The sequence below is a fragment of the Anomaloglossus baeobatrachus genome, chromosome 4 (assembly GCF_048569485.1).
Source record: "Anomaloglossus baeobatrachus isolate aAnoBae1 chromosome 4, aAnoBae1.hap1, whole genome shotgun sequence".
In the NCBI taxonomy this organism is placed as follows: Eukaryota; Metazoa; Chordata; class Amphibia; order Anura; family Aromobatidae; genus Anomaloglossus; species Anomaloglossus baeobatrachus.
In genome coordinates, this window is record NC_134356.1 from 1,977,591 (window position 1) to 1,994,811 (window position 17,221).

The 17,221-nt window shown below is 50.8% G+C and overlaps 1 protein-coding gene across 4 annotated transcripts in view; it reads right to left on the bottom strand.

Annotated features, from left to right (window-relative positions):
- PTPRO (protein tyrosine phosphatase receptor type O) overlaps positions 1–17,221 on the bottom strand; it is a 468,010-nt gene that overhangs the window by 33,019 nt on the left and 417,770 nt on the right. For all 4 annotated transcript variants that reach the window (XM_075343481.1, XM_075343482.1, XM_075343483.1 and 1 more), the window contains 2 exons: positions 13,475–13,597; positions 755–909 (listed from right to left, as the gene is read on the bottom strand). In XM_075343481.1, coding sequence (XP_075199596.1) covers positions 755–909; positions 13,475–13,597 — 278 coding nt within the window. The remainder of the gene's footprint in view (positions 1–754; positions 910–13,474; positions 13,598–17,221) is intronic.

A 17,221-nucleotide genomic window follows, 5' to 3' on the forward strand; every position in this document is an offset into this window, starting at 1 on the left:
GAGGTGGTGGCTTCACCTATAATGGAGGTGGTGGCTTCACCTATAATGGAGGTGATGGCTTATAATGGAGGTGGTGGCTTATAATGGAGGTGGTGGCTTCACCTATAATGGAGGTGGTGGCTTATAATGGAGGTGGTGGCTTCACCTGTAATGGAGGTGGTGGCTTATAATGGAGGTGGTGGCTTCACCTATAATGGAGGTGATGGCTTATAATGGAGGTGGTGGCTTATAATGGAGGTGGTGGCTTCACCTATAATGGAGGTGATGGCTTATAATGGAGGTGGTGGCTTATAATGGAGGTGGTGGCTTCACCTATAATGGAGGTGATGGCTTATAATGGAGGTGGTGGCTTATAATGGAGGTGGTGGCTTCACCTATAATGGAGGTGATGGCTTATAATGGAGGTGGTGGCTTATAATTGAGATGGTGGCTTCACCTATAATGGAGGTGATGGCTTATAATGGAGGTGGTGGCTTATAATTGAGATGGTGGCTTCACCTATAATGGAGGTGATGGCTTATAATGGAGGTGGTGGCTTATAATGGAGGTGGTGGCTTATAATGGAGGTGGTGGCTTCACCTGTAATGGAGGTGGTGGCTTATAATGGAGGTGGTGGCTTCACCTATAATGGAGGTGATGGCTTATAATGGAGGTGGTGGCTTATAATGGAGGTGGTGGCTTCACCTATAATGGAGGCGATGGCTTATAAGAAAGTCGGTGCCTTCAATGATAATGCTAGCATTTACTGCTTTACCTGCAGTGGACGGTGATGGGTCCTTTGGTTTTGGCGGCTTTCTGTCTCACCATGTAGACAAATTGTAGTATACTCTCGGCTGCACTGGCGGCTGGGACGCCGTGGTCCGGCCATGCTGTGAAGTTGAAGTGCATTACGTGCTGTGCTTCATCGACCTGAGAACACAAGACACATTGAGTGGCACCACTAGACCCTCACTTCTGCCAAACATACAGCAAGTCTAGAGCTTAATTCTGGGCTACAAAAGTGAAAAATAAGGTCACAAAATGGTGTTCTGTCATTTACCAGGACAAGGATGGACATGGCACCTCACTTTCTTGCATTCACACACCATAGTGAAAAAGAATGAGTAACACAAGATCTCTTAACATCCAAAATGTGGAGGAGTGTAGAATTTGGAACATGAGTGGTAGGAGATGCCTACAAGTCCCTCTGTAACACATGGCGAGAGTGCTGCAATATAGAATATGCAAGAAAGATGGAGTCAGGACCTCTCGGTGGAACCCAGTAAGTAAGCGAAGAAGCGTTCTTTTGGGAACAGTGAGGGAAGATTTTGTAAGTTGCACAGGTCAAACTCTCCTGGGAAAAAGAGGGAAAGAGAGGAGCTGGCTGTGCCATAGTGACTGGTGGGAACAGCAGGACACCCCAACAGTATTAGAGAAGGCAGGAGACAAACTGTAACTGCACCAAAGAGATGGCTGACAGGCAGAGTAACAAAATACCGAACGTACACTAACAAGCAAAAGGGTAACAATGTTTTGAACTTTTGAATTTTAGGCTCCCTATCTCACCATCCTCTATAGCAGAAGTTTCACTTCAAATACTTAGCATATTAGTTATGGAGATTCACGTCACGTCACTGCATTGTTACGGTTTTGCTTCTGGTGGTGGAATAAATCTTTTTTTTATCCTGTATACTACAAATTACAACCTGTTCTCACATTCCATAATAGCTGAGTGTGTCAGTTTTTATTACAAATGGCCATGTGAAGTCGGCTGCCTGTAGTACTGGGAAGCTGTAAAGGGCGGTCGTAAGTGCTTGGAAGGCTGCCTCACAGTCCATTGTCTAATCGACTGCAGAGGGCATCTTCTTCTTGGTGGGGTCCGTCCAGGGCTTTGCCAGGCTACTAGAGTGTAGAATAAACCTCCTATAGTACCTGGCGGTCCCCAAGAAGGAGCTCACCTGTTTATTGGACTGGGGGTGGGCCAGAATGCGCTGGAATTCACTTTCCAAGGCTCTGGCTTCTGAGCACCCCCGTCTACCTGGATACCATGCTCAGCTGACACTTTTCCGGATAAATGGTCAAGCCTGCTAGGTGGATCCGCCCGAGCACCTGCGTTAGATGCTCTAGGTGATCCGCCCAGGTGAGAAAGAAGACGGCAATATCATCCAGGTACGCGGCCGCTTACTCTTCAAGTCCCTTGTGCAGAATGTTGACCATTCACTGAAAAGTGGCATAGGCATTCTACATTCCAAATGGCATCACAGTCGAGTCATACAGTCCAAACGAGGTGATAAAGTAAGAGCGTTTCTATGCCTCATGGGTCAGGTGAATCTGCCGATATCCCCGACTCAAATCCATGATGGTCAGATACTTGGCCGAGTCCAACTGATCGAGCAGGTCATCCATGCATGGCATTGGGTACGCATTAAGGACAGTGACAGCGTTGAACCCCCCGTAGTCCATGCAAAACAGAGTTGTTTGATCCTTCTTTTGAACGAGGACTATGGGCGAGGACCAAGCGCTTTTGGATGCATCAGCATCTCTCAACAACCTCCTGGCACATGTGTTGCTGCACCTCCAGGGAGTCTCTATATGCTGAATGCTGGATCGGGGTGGGTGATCCCCGGTGTGCACGTAATGAACGGCCAGGTCTGTCCTTCCAGGCTGGTTGCGGAACTACTCCCGGAAGGGGTGGACAGGGGCCCACAGCTAGTCCTCCAGGAGCTAGTTGCCAACATCTACATCCTCAATGGATCCACCAACCCTAACCTGGGCAAGCATATCCAGGACTGTCTCAGCCTCTCTCTCTTCAGGCAGGTTGCACATGGGGAGGGCACAGGCCTCCTGCTTATGATGTGGCTTCATTATGTGCACGTGAGAGGCCTTCCTCTTTCCAGGTCGTGGTCCAAAGTGACTAGATATGTTACAGGATTGAGCTGCTGGTACACGAGGTATGGGCCTTCCCAGGCCTCCTGAAGCTTGTCCTGTGGTACGGGGACCAGTACCCACACCTTTTGACTTACCTGGTAGATCCTCTGATAATCCTTCTGGTTGTATCAACGCTTCTGGTCGGCCTGGGCTTGCGCCATAATGTCGTGCACCAGCTGCCTCAAGGCCTCCATTTTGTCCCACAGGTACACCCCTTACTCAATGACTGACGCTCCAGGGGTGGATAAGTCCCCTTCACAAACCTCTTTCATCAGTGCCACAGTGCCAGGGGGCCTGGCACATGTTGTCCGTACAGGAGCTCAAAGGCCTGTGGAACCTCCCAATACACAGATGTGGAAGATACCACTCCCAGTCACGCCCGTGAGAGTCAAACAACATACATTTTTCATGTATACTGTATACATGATAAATTTACAAATATTATGGTTAGAAATGTGGATACAAGGAAAAGATACGTGCAAGCAGATAGACAGATGGATCAGTTACCTTGTCCCTTATGATTACACCTGGTGCTGGTTTGGCACAGGTGAGGCGCTGTGGAGCCACTGGTTACCTTGGGACTCCCCACACGTTTACTGGACGTGACCTCTCTGAGAAGACCCCTTCTAAAATGTCCGTTTCGATTTTGATGAATCCATGTACCTCCCACCTGGTGATCTATGACAGGGCTGGACATGGGATGTGCCTTCAGGTTCCAGAAAATTGTGAGATGGCAGCTTTCCTCATATCTCGGACCCTGAGCGTCCCATGCAGAAGATATTATCATCATATTTCTGGACATGATTTTATCTAATCATAGCTAGGAAACTTGAAATGCCTGTTGTGTTCCCTTGGCTAGTTATTAATTATGGGCAATTAAGGCAAAATGTGTGACGTGCGTCTCGCAGTCCTGGGGCCAAAAATATGCCTGCCATATTTGTGGGAGCTACGCACAACCTAATTTTATAATTTTAACCACAGAACCAGACTGATTCAAAAATTCCATTTGAAGCTCCTCTAAAGCCAGCACTTGCCCCCTTATTTCCCTAGCTGAATTACTTTTGTCATCAGGGGGTCTGCTCTGGTCAGGGCTGCTTCCTTGCGCTAATGAATTTTATTGGATTTCTATCTTGCCTTGGGGACCTCTCCTTGCTGCAGGTCAAGATGTGTGTAAATATGAATAAGTGGCAGTTGACTGGCATGTATGATATGCCATATTCCTCACACTCCCTATGTACGTTTTGCCTCTCCAGTCCTGTATGTACAAAATCCGTATGCACGTTTCACCCCCTCAGTCGTGGATGTATAGAATCCCTGACACGTTTTGCCCCCTTAGTCCTGTATATACAGAATCCGTATGCATGTTTCAACCCCTCAGTCCTGTATATATAAAAATGACATTTTTGTGTACTCACCGTAAAATGTCTTTCTTGGAGCCTTTCATTGGGGGACACAGACAGTGGGTATTATGGTGTCTCCAGGGGAAACGTGACACTAGATTGAAAAAAAGTGTTAGCTCCTCCTCCCACAGCATATACCCTAGCTAGACAGGAAACTAGCTCAGTTTGGTGTAAAAGCAGTAGGAGAAGAACAACGAAAACATAAGGGTGGGAGCTGTGTTCCCCAATGAAAGGCTCCAAGAAAGACATTTTACGGTGAGTACACAAAAATGTCATTTACTTTCTCGCCTTTTCATTGGGGGACACAGACAGTGGGACGTCCTAAAGCAGTCCCTGGGTGGGAACTGAACTATTAACAGTGTATAACATCAGACTAAGAGCTGACTAACAACTGCAACTGCAGTGAACACATATCAACACTGTCAACAAACCGAGCAGTGGCCACTTATAAATGGGCCACTGCTGCCTGAAGGACTTGTCTTCCAAGAGCAGCATCCGCGGAGGCATGCGTATGCACTCTGTAAAATTTTGTAAACGTGTGCACACTGGACCAGGTAGCGGCCTTGCAAAGTTGTGCCGCCAAAGCCTGATGACGGATAGCCCAGGAAGCACCCACTGCTCGCGTAGAGTGGGCCCGCACAATTTGAGGAGGAACAAAACCTCGTGCTTTGTATGCCTCACAGATGGCAGACCTGATCCATCGAGAAATTGTGGATTTAGAGGCCTAATTGCCCCTTTTTGTGTCCTTCTGAGAGGATGAAGAGGACATCAGACTTGCGCAACGGCGCTGTTCTCGAGATGTAGATCCGCAGAGCCCTAACGAGATCTAGAGTGTGAAGGGCTTTTTCAAAGGAGTGGACCGGGGCCGGACAGAATGACAGCAACACAATGTCTTCGTTCAAGTGGAAAGAAGATACGACCTTCGGAAGAAAGGCGGGGGAAGGCCGAAGGACCACCTTATCGTGATGGAATATCAGGTAAGGTGAGCGACAGGAAAGGGCCGCCAGTTTGGACACTCGCCTGTTAGAGGTGATGGCGACTAAAAAGGCAACCTTCCAAGGCAGTCGTTGAAGAGAGATTTCTCTCAGAAGTTCGAAGGGAGGAAGCTGAAGAGCTCGGAGAACCAGATTCAGATCCCAGGGATCTAAGGGGTGGCAATAAGGAGGGACCAAATGCGCTACCCCTTGAAGAAAGGTACGGACCTGAGGACGAGAAGCCAGCTGCTTCTGGAAAAATATTGACAAGGCAGAAACTTGTCCCTTAAGGGTACTGAGAGCCAGTCCCGAGTCCAGACCGTCTTGCAGAAAGGCAAGAACATTAGGGATTGAAAAGGCAAGGGGCGACCGATTATGACGGTCACACCAGGAAAGATAGGCCTTCCAGGTCCTGTGATAGATACTGGCGGAGGAGGGCTTTCGAGCATTAAACATGGTATGAACTACCTTAGAAGAAAGACCTGCCTTGGCTAGAATCAAGGATTCAAGCGCCATGCCGTCAAATGCAGCTGTGCTGTATTCTGGTGGAATATTGGACCTTGCGACAGAAGATCCGGGCGGTCGGGAAGACGCCAGGGAGTGTCACCGAGAAGTTGGAGAAGCTCTGGGTACCAGGCTCTCCTGGGCCAATCCGGGGCCATGAGGATTACCGGGAGTCCATCCGCTTTGATTTTCTTGATTACTCTCGGGATGAGAGGAAACGGAGGGAAGATGTAGGGTAGGCGAAACTGCGCCCACGGAAAGAATAGAGCGTCGGAGCCGATCGCTAGCGGGTCTCTCGACCAGAATATGAAGGGATGTATTTTGGCCATGAGGTTCACATCTGGGAGTCCCCAACGAAGAGTGATCTGATGAAATACTTCGTCATTGAGAGACCATTCCCCCGCCGCTAGACCTTGCCTGCTGAGGAAGTCTGCAGCCCAGTTGTCTACCCCTGGGATATGGACAGCTGAAATGATGGGGATGTGCTTCTCTGCCCAAAGAAGAATCCTGGATACTTACTTCATCGCTGCCTTGCTGCGAGTTCCTCCCTGACGGTTGATGTAAGCCACGGCCGTGGCATTGTCTGACTGGATTCGAACAGGGAGGCCCAATAGTAAGGGCTGAAAGATCTGAAGGGCCAAAAATATGGCTCTGATCTCTAGAACATTGATGTGCAGGGAGCGCTCGGAAGGAGACCAGCGTCCATGAACAGTGTGGTGCAGAAACACCGCCCCCTAGCCTATCAGGCTGGCATCCGTCGTGACTACTTGCCAGTAAGACAGGGCGGAAGGACTTCCCTTGAGATAGGGATGGGTCTTGAGTCCACCAGATGAGGGACCTGAGCGCAGTCCGAGATAGGCGGACTGAGCAGTCTAGAGAATCTGGATTCTTGTCCCAGGAGGATAGAAGATCCAGCTGTAGAGGGCGCAGATGAAATTGGGCAAAGGACACGGCTTCAATGACTGCCACCATCTTGCCTAACACTCTCATTCCATTCCGAAGGGATGTGTAACGGCGAGAGCGGAGGGATTGGGTGGCCCGGATCAGGGAAGACCTCTTGTCTTCTGGAAGAAAAACCCGGGACAGAGCTGTGTCTATCAGCATACCTAAAAAGGTGATGCGCTGATGAGGAATGAGGGATGACTTGTTGAAGTTGATAAGCCATCCTAGCCTTGACAGCGTGTCCAGGCAATTCTGCACACTGTCTGAGCAAACTCGAAGAGAGCTCCCTTTGACAAGAAGGTCGTCCAAATAGGGAACGACCAGGACGCCTCTGGGGTGCAAAATGGACATGACGACTGCCATGACCTTTGTGAAGACCCGAGGCGCAGTGGCCAGTCCGAAGGGGAGAGCCCTGAATTGGAAATGACTGTGTCCTACGGCAAAACGAAGGAACTGTTGATGAGAGACACATATGGGAATGTGTAAATAAGCATCTTGAACGTCTATGGAAGCTAGGAATTTTCCCGGTTCCATGGCGGCTAGCACTGCTCTCAATGATTCCATTCGGAAGGTCCGAATCCGTACAAATCTGTTCAGCCTTTTGAGGTCCAAGTTAGGGCGGACAGAGCCATCCTTTTTGGGAACGACAAAAAGGTTTGAATAGAAACCTTTGCCGCGCTGTTCCAGGGGCACTGGAATGATAACGTTTGCCTTCTGTAAAGAGGCTATGGCCTGAAATAAAGCTTGGCTTTGCGTTTTGGACTTTGGAAGACGAGAACGCAGAAACCTGTTGGCTGGTAGGGAACAGAAATCGATTTTGTAACCCGAGGTGACGATTTCTCGAACCCAAGCATCATGAGTGTGGTCTAGCCAGATATCCCGAAAAAGCAGAAGCCGCCCTCCAACAGGAGTCGGATCTGAGGGATACCTGGCATCATGCTGAGGGGGCCTGTACAGGGCGATGTCCTTTGGGTTTAGGTTGCTTGGAGTGGGAATGCCAGGAGGAGCCCCTTGAGGGACCGGTCCTCGATCTGAGCGTTGGGACGATCCTTGGGCTTATGGTTTTTGGGGGCGGGCCGAAAGGGCTGCCTGCGCCAAGGAGATTTTTTAAAATTCCTGGATACAGGCCGCTTTTGTGGCAGAATGGTACTTTTACCACCCGTCGTTTCAGATATGAGTTTGTCCAGGGATTCTCCAAAAAGACGAAGGCCCTGGAAGGGGAGTGTGGGGGGAGTGTGGACAGGGATTTCTTGGAGGCACTGTCCGCGTTCCATATCTTTAGCCACAGGACTCTGCGGGCAAAGACAGCGTTGGCTGCCGTTAAGGCTAACAAACTAGCTTCATCTAGGGAGCCGTGAAGAAAATAATTAGAGGCTAAAGAGAACAAATCAAGGATCTCAAAAGCCTCCGCAGGAATATCACAAGAGCGCAGCATCCTGCGCAGGTTCTTACTCCACACACCCATAGCTCTCGCAACCCATGTCAAGGCAAATAGGGGATGAAGAGAGGAGCCCGAAGCCTGGAAAATAGATTTGACCGCAGCATCAACTGCGCAGTCGGACGAGTCCTTGAGAGACGCGTTGTCTGAAACAGACATGACCGTATGTTTAGCCAGTCTGGATACTGGCGGATCCACAACAAGGGGTACTGACCAGGTTTTAACCATTTCAGATGGAAAGGGATAAGCGAAGGAAGAGAAGGGTTTTTTTATTAAACCTTCTATCAGGGTGATCCCACAGTTTAGATATGATTTGACGAAAAAACGGATCCTGGGCAAAGGACTTAGGAGGCTTCTTGGCCCGCTTGATTGCCGACTAAGAAGTCGGGTCCGGAGGCTGATCAGAAATCGACAAAGAGTGATTGACAGCCGAAATTAGTGTGTCTTCTATATGCCTAGACTCGGAAGGGACATCTGAATCAGAGTCAGAGTCTTGGGAATCATGACTACTAAAAGTCACAGAGCCTGGGTCAGACTGACTATCGTCCGAGTCGGAAGAGGCGTAGAGGTCGCAATGGCGCCTCTTGGAAGCAGCCTTTTTACGATCTGGGGAAGAAGGACCACACGAAGCAGGCGGGCTCCTCTGAGGGAGCTGAGCCGGGGAAAGGCTGCCTGAGGTTTGGGATATCTGAGCGGCAAGGTCATCTATCCTTTTAGACATTAGAAGAGCCCATGCAGGAATAACGTCATCAGACGGGGGTGCTGCCTGGCCGGTGGCAGGGGCAGAATCCAAAACCTGCGCGGCCTCCTGGTCCGGCAACAGGGTCTGTTGTGACACAGTAGTAGGGGCATCGCAGCCCCGGCATAGTGGATAGCTTCAGCCATTAGAAAACGAGCGTCCACAGGTGGTACAGGCATAGTACAGGTCCGTAGAGGACGCCTGGGAAGGTTTATCACCCTTGCGGTTACGCATGTCAGCAACAGAGTCCTACAGCCCTATATAGGGATATGCCGCTGTTATTATGAGTGAGGAGCCACTAGCAGTATTATAAAGTGACTGCTATGCAGAGCTGGTATATACCGATAGCAAAATGGCATATACTGTCAAACAGTCGGCATATACCTGCAGGCAGAGCCAGTATATACTGCTAGTAGCTGATATACACCACTAGCCAGCAGGCGCACACCGCTAGAGAGACAGCGATATACCACTGAGCAGAGCGGTATATAGTGCTGCAGAATTGCAGAGCCAAGGAGGCGATCTCACCCGTGTCTGCTCCCCACGTGGAAAATGGCGTCCAGTGTTCCTGGCAGCATGGAGGAGAGAGGAGGCCCACAGAGGCTAATTGGTCTCAGGGCTGGGACTAAGTGTGACGGCCAATCAGAAGGAGCTGCTCCTGAGTGAGGGAGCGGCTTCCAGAGCAGTGAGAGGGGGCATTGCTAGAATGCAGGCCGAAGCCGGGGGTTAAATTAATGAGGCTCCCCGGGATCACGGCCTGCATCGCCCCACCGGCGCCTTTCCAGGCGGCGGTTTGGATGCAGGGGACAGATGACTCGTCGTCTCCCTACCTGCTCCTGGCTCCGTCTGAAGACGCGTCGGTGATGGATGCGGGGATCTCAGGGACGCATCTTCGGCTCAAGGCTGAAGCAGGTCCTTGGCTCTGCTTAGCCCTCCGGAGCTACCTTGGTGTGCGGTGCTTCCAGGGAGCCTGGAGGGGTACGCAGACCTGACCACTTGGGCGCGAGGGAAGACTGACGGCTTGTGCACGCCAGGTTTCCTCTGCCCGTATGTGGGGGGAACGAGGGTGGCAAGGCACGCTGGTATTGCCCCATAATCAAAAATAGGAACAAAATAAAAAATAAATAAAAATAAATAAAAAGCAATAAGCTGGCCTGGAGCTCAGGCCAAACATGTCAGCCTCCCTGCTGACACTAGAAAAAACTGAGCTAGTTTCCTGTCTAGCTAGGGTATATGCTGTGGGAGGAGGAGCTAACACTTTTTCAATCTAGTGTCACGCCTCCCCTGGAGACACCATAATACCCACTGTCTGTGTCCCCCAATGAAAAGGCGAGAAAGGAATTCCATGTCCATATTTTGCCCCCTTAGTCCTGTATATACAGAATTACTGTTCATGTTTTGCCCCTCCAGTCCTCTATATACACAAAATCCGTATTCACATTTCACCCCCTCAGTCCTGTATATACAGAATCCCTTGCACGTTTTGCCCCCTCAGGCTTTCTCCAGGCAGGTGCCTGTAAAAGGGGTCTGGAGTCTATAACTGTAGCAGCTGTGCAGTGCGTATTCTATTGTATAGATATGTGGCGCCCCTACGGCTTCAGGCGCCACAGGACACTGCACACCCATAAGGGTGTAGTACTTATTCCGAATCCAGGGAAGGTCGATGCCGGTTTTTACTCACACATACACGCAGTAACACTGAGTTGCCCTCCCCAAAGGGGACCAGGCCAGGGTCGGGTCACAGTATGGGGTCACTACAGCGGTGGGTTTACAGGACGCCACCGCACCAGGGGCTCCCCGATCCACTGGAAACGGGGACTCAGGGTCAGGGAATAGCAACCACCAGGGGGAGTCAAGAGCACACAGTGGGAAGAGCAGGATGACCTGGTGAGAGTAGTGAACCAGCCGGTGGCAGCGACTGGGGGCAACTGCTCAGAACACAAAACACCACAGAGAGAACAACTTCAGACACAGCAGAGCGGACGTGCCACGAGCAGCTCTGTGGGCCAGGGCGTTCAACACGGTCGCTGGGGAGAAGCAGGCGGATGCTTCCACAGGATCGCCGCTGTCGGAATACAGAATCCTAGAGCAGATATACTTTATGTTATCTACCAACTCTGCAAGGGTCGCAGGGAACGGCTAGAACAGTCACCGGACCCGTCCCAACGAGTCTGCAGCAACAGAACGGGACACTTTACTGACACCGGGACTCTCAAGTGCTTCACGCCACAGGGGTCCTATAGTTAGGGCATCAAAGGGGGAAAAGTGCTCACAGGCTGACACACACACCGGACTTTACCTTTCATGGACGCGGGATTGGCTGGAACCCATCATGGCGGAGACCGGTACTCTGGGGCAGCGCCTGAACAACCTGTGAGTAAAAAGACCTGGAACCGCAGCCCCTGTCTCTGCCTCTCCTTTACTGGCACCGCCGCCCAGCACTGCGGCGCTAATGGGGAGTACCACCACCCCCGCCATCTTTCCGGGGCCCGCTCCGTCTGTGGGGAGTGATACCATTTCGGCTGCACCCGATATCTGCCCTGGTGAAAGCCCTTACAGCGGCAGCCCCTATCCCTGGCCATGTACCACAGGTGGCGTCACGATCCTTAAAAAGACTTTCCTAACCTCCAACTACCACCTCCATCCTCCCTGCCACCCTCCAATCCTTTTTCCTGTATGCCTCGGGGTAACGTAATGGAACTGGGCCAGGCCACCCCATGACAATGCAGAGGATCTGCACCCCCGGCTCGGCAACGAGTAGGTGTAAACACCTGCCCCGTGGGGCGCTACAGATGTAGAGGAATGTGGTGCTAGATGTGACAGATCGTACTGAGCATGCCCACACTACCCTGCATTGACCCCTAGAGAAAGATCTGGAATAGAGAGATACCGGAGAGGAAAGCTTTGCGAGAAACCCTTGAGAGGAAAGCTTGGCGAGAAACCCCCGAGAGGAAAGATTGGAAAGAGACATCCTTAGAGGAAAGACTGGAGAGAGACCGCCTCAGAGGAAAGATTGGAGAGACCCTGAGGGGGAACGATTGGAGAGAGACTTTCTGAGAAAAAAGATTGGAGAGAGATCCCTGAGGGGAAAGATTGGAGAGAGACCTGTAGTGCCCCTGAGCCATCAGGCGCTACAGGAAACTGCACCTGTCAAAAATGCAGGGCCTACCCCCAGGGACCCAGAAGACCAGTGCTGGTAACACCAAAACACACATATAATCCCTGTTTTTCCTCTTCGCCAAGAACTGGTGACAGGCTAAGGTTAGACCCAATGGATGGCCACCTAGGGGGTGAACCGATCCAGTCCACTAGACGACAATCAGGGAGGAGGGGTCAGACAGTTAGTAAGTGGAAGTGAGAGGAGACGGACGTAACGATACTGACAGGAGAGTGTAATAGTGACCTGTCAGGCTCAGGCGTGTGGTTGCCAAAGGAGTATGGTGGAGTATTCTTGGAACCATAGCACCGGCGGGGTGCAGAGCCCTAGGTCAGGAAATCGCTCCAGGCAGACGTGATAAAATCTGAACGATGATGAGACTATCCAGGACCGTAGAGTCCGGGGCACAGCAGTGATGGGAGAACCAGGGGACCGTGAACTGAGGACTGACCCGACAGGGTTCAAACTGCCTGCCATATGGACCAGAACTGAAAGACAACCAGGAGGGGATCCCCAGACGCTCCAAGCCACGGGGACCCACAAACCAGAGAAGGGTGCAGGGGAAAGAAGCCACCAGGTCACCACACCGGCACTGGAACTAAGGGGACCAGTGGTGAGGACCATCCTCTATTAGGTTGCAAGCATCATCATCGTGAGTAAAGAACCAGTTACACTGCAATCCCTTGTGTGGCCTACCTTCTTTCTGCACCCTGGTATTACTAATGGACATAAACAACAATCACCAGCATTTACCCCCTGGGGCCTAGGCCTACTTGACTTGCGGAGGGCCATCACACCCAGGCTGCCATTAACATCAGCCCCAGCAGTGAGAGACTGTGCATCGGCGGCTCCATCCATATAGCCGCAACTCGCAAGTGGCATCACGACAAAAACTTTATTATAATCCCTGTAAATACCACCTTTTAAAAGCGACCCCCCCCCCATGTCCACGGAACCGGGCACCGGCTATTACACCCGTGACATTTCCCAGTGAAACCAGGCCCGGAACTGAGTACCCCAAAGCCCTGGGGTGCGACAGACCCCTGAGGGGAAAGATTGGAGAAAGACCCCTAAGGGGAAAGATTGGAGAGAGACCTCCTGAGAGGAAAGTCTTCAAAGAGGGCTGAGAGGAGAGGCTGAGAATCTCCTGGACTGTTCTCCCTGATATGTGGCTGCTGAGCGTGGAGGACAAACCCGCGTGTGACATATGGAGATCTGATGGAACAGATCTTGTGTCATTGTGTAATCCACATTTCACTTCTGAGGTTGTGTTACATTTGCTCCCCGTGCTCATACAGAACACGGATAGGACCACCCTCACATGCGGATGATCAGTTCCTCTCAGTCTTTCCTTCTTTTTTTATGGTTGTTGGTAACAGATGTGTGGAAGCCATGCTTCTTCTTAATACTCACATGTGAGATGCGGAACACGCGGAAAGCCCAGTCTGGCTGCTCCTCCTCAGACACCATCTCCACCGCGATGTCCCCGTAGCTGACCGGCTCTGCAGTAAATGGCCAGTAATGGTCACACTTTATCTGCAATATACATTGGGAAATCATTGGCGTTTATATGGTTTCTGCAACATCTGCCCCAACAAGAGGGCCACCTGCTGCACCCATGACTGAAAATATGTTGGGGGCTCACCCTCTGCTTGGAACTGGAAATGTCTGCGCTCAACGTCTGCTCGGGCCTGTATAGTTAAGAAGTTAGCCCTCTGCTAGGGCCTGAAAATGTACAAAGCTACCCCCTGCTTAGGCCTAAAGATGTACTGGATTCCCCCACAGACCAGGCCTGAAATGGAATGTTACCAGGTTATTTCCACCTAATCTGAGAGCAGTGTGATGTAGAGACAGAGATCCTTATCTAACCAATGTGTCACTTACTGGGCTGCATGTTGCAGCTTTGATAAAATCACAGTATTATCAGCAGATTAACACTAGAGATCTACTAAATCTGCTGTCAGGTAGTCAACATATTCATGAGCTCCATATAACCCCCACAATCACCACTGATTTCTGTATACACTGTAGATGGGTAGAAAGGCACCAATCAGTGGTGTCGGCAGGGTTATAATAAGCTCAGCATTCAGAGAACTGCTAGATCTGCAGCAGAAAAATAGTGATTATCTAAATTACATCAAGCAGCCCAGTAAGTGACTTACCAGTGGAATCCGGGTCCCCAGCCCTACATTATGTGGCTGACTGATGGAATAGCAATAACCTTGTGACATCTTTATTTAAAGCCTTACAAGGCTTGACCACTGGTTGTGCCTGAAGATGAACGAAGTTCAGCCTTAACTCAGTCCTAAAGACGTATGGGGCTCACCCTCTGTATGAGCCTGAAAATGTACAGGGCTCACCCTCTCCTTAGAACAGAAGATTTACAGGGCTCACCTTCTGCTCGGAACAGAAGATGTACAGGGCTCACCTTCTGCTCAGAACAGAAGATGTACAGGGCTCACCTTCTGCTTGGGACAGAAGATGTATAGGGCTTACCTTCTCGGGACAGAAGATGTAAAGGGCTCACCTTCTGCTCAGGACAGAAGATGTACAGGGCTCACCTTCTGCTCGGGACAGAAGATGTAAAGGGCTCACCTTCTGCTCGGGACAGAAGATGTACAGGGCTCACCTTCTGCTCGGGACAGAAGATGTACAATGCTCACCTTCTGCTCGGGACAGAAGATGTACAGGGCTCACCTTCTGCTCGGGACAGAAGATGTACAGGGCTCACCTTCTGCTTGGGACAGAAGATGTACAGGGCTCACCTTCTGCTCGGGACAGAAGATGTATAGGGCTTACCTTCTCGGGACAGAAGATGTAAAGGGCTCACCTTCTGCTCAGGACAGAAGATGTACAGGGCTCACCTTCTGCTCGGGACAGAAGATGTAAAGGGCTCACCTTCTGCTCGGGACAGAAGATGTACAGGGCTCACCTTCTGCTCGGGACAGAAGATGTACAATGCTCACCTTCTGCTCGGGACAGAAGATGTACAGGGCTCACCTTCTGCTCGGGACAGAAGATGTACAGGGCTCACCTTCTGCTTGGGACAGAAGATGTACAGGGCTCACCTTCTGCTCGGGACAGAAGATGTAAAGGGCTCACCTTCTGCTCGGGACAGAAGATGTAAAGGGCTCACCTTCTGCTCGGGACAGAAGATGTACAGGGCTCACCTTCTGCTCGGGACAGAAGATGTACAGGGCTCACCTTCTGCTCGGGACAGAAGATGTACAGGGCTCACCTTCTGCTTGGGACAGAAGATGTACAGGGCTCACCTTCTGCTCGGGACAGAAGATGTACAGGGCTCACCTTCTGCTCGGGACAGAAGATGTACAGGGCTCACCTTCTGCTCGGAACAGAAGATGTACAGGGCTCACCTTCTGCTCGGGACAGAAGATGTACAGGGCTCACCTTCTGCTCGGGACAGAAGATGTACAGGGCTCACCTTCTGCTCAGGACAGAAGATGTACAGGGCTCACCTTCTGCTCGGGACAGAAAATGTACAGGGCTCCCCTTCTGCTCTGGACAGAAGATGTACAGGGCTCACCCTCTGCTCGGGGCAGAAGATGTACAGGGCTCACCTTCTGCTCGGGACAGAAGATGTACAGGGCTCACCTTCTGCTCGGGACAGAAGATGTACAGGGCTCACCTTCTGCTCGGGACAGAAGATGTACAATGCTCACCTACTGCTCAGGACTGAAGATGTACAGGGCTCACCCTGTGCTCAGGACAGAAGATGTACAGGGCTCACCTTCTGCTCGGGACAGAAGATGTACAGGGCTCACCTTCTGCTCGGGACAGAAGATGTACAATGCTCACCTACTGCTCAGGACTGAAGATGTACAGGGCTCACCCTGTGCTCAGGACAGAAGATGTACAGGGCTCACCTTCTGCTCAGGACTGAAGATGTACAGGGCTCACCTTCTGCTCGGGACAGAAGATGTACAGGGCTCACCTTCTGCTCAGGACAGAAGATGTACAATGCTCACCTACTGCTCAGGACTGAAGATGTACAGGGCTCACCTTATGCTCGGGACAGAAAATGTACAGGGCTCACCTATTATGGCTGTGACACGGTAACTTTAAATGGGGGCGTTTAGACTGGCCCTCAGGCTAGGGACTCTAAGCTGTCCCTTATTCCAGAGGTATGCCTGACGATGGAGAGGTCTGAACCACCAGTGTAGCCCTGACTCCTGATCAGCCCAGGTGGTATGTCAGACTCTGCAGTGTGGACACCGTATGCTTGGGACAGAAGATGTATGAGGCTCACCGTATGCTTGGGACAGAAGATGTACGGGGCTCACCTTATACATGGGACAGAAGATTTATGGGACTCACCTTATGCTTGGGACAGAAGATGAATGAGGCTCACCTTATGCTTGGGATAGAAGATGTACGAGGCTCACCTTATTTTCGGGACAAAAGATGTACAGGGCTCGCTATATGCTTGGGACAGAAGATGTACATGGATAGCCGTATGCTTGGGACAGAAGATGTATGAGGATCACCTTATGCTTGGGACAGAAGATGTATGAGGCTCACCGTATGCTTGGGACAGAAGATGTATGAGGCTCACTGTATGCTTGGGACAGAAGATGTATGAGGCTCACCGTATGCTTGGGACAGAAGATGTATGAGGCACACCTTATGCTTGGGACAGAAGATGTATGAGGCTCACTGTATGCTTGGGACAGAAGATGTATGAGGCTCACCGTATGCTTGGGACAGAAGATGTATGAGGCTCACCGTATGCTTGGGACAGAAGATGTATGAGGCTCACCGTATGCTTGGGACAGAAGATGTATGAGGCTCACCGTATGCTTGGGACAGAAGATGTATGAGGCTCACCGTATGGTTGGGTGTTGTGAATGTCAGTTATGCTTTTGCTGCTGTGAGGCTTCCTCTTGTGGCCAGGAATGGTTTGGACAGAGACCAGGTGTGCTGGAGCAATGTGCATTTCCATTGCTAACTCTCTGCCTATTTAAACCTTGGTCTGCTAGCAGTCTGAGCCGCTTGTCATTTGTACTTCAGTGTACTAGCCTTCTCATCTTGCTCCAGACCACATCTACCCCAGATAAGTGCTTGGTTCTTTCTAATGTTGTTTTGTTCTTTTTGCTCTTATCTGGGTTTGTCCTTTACTGTGGTTTTTGTCTGTTCATCTAC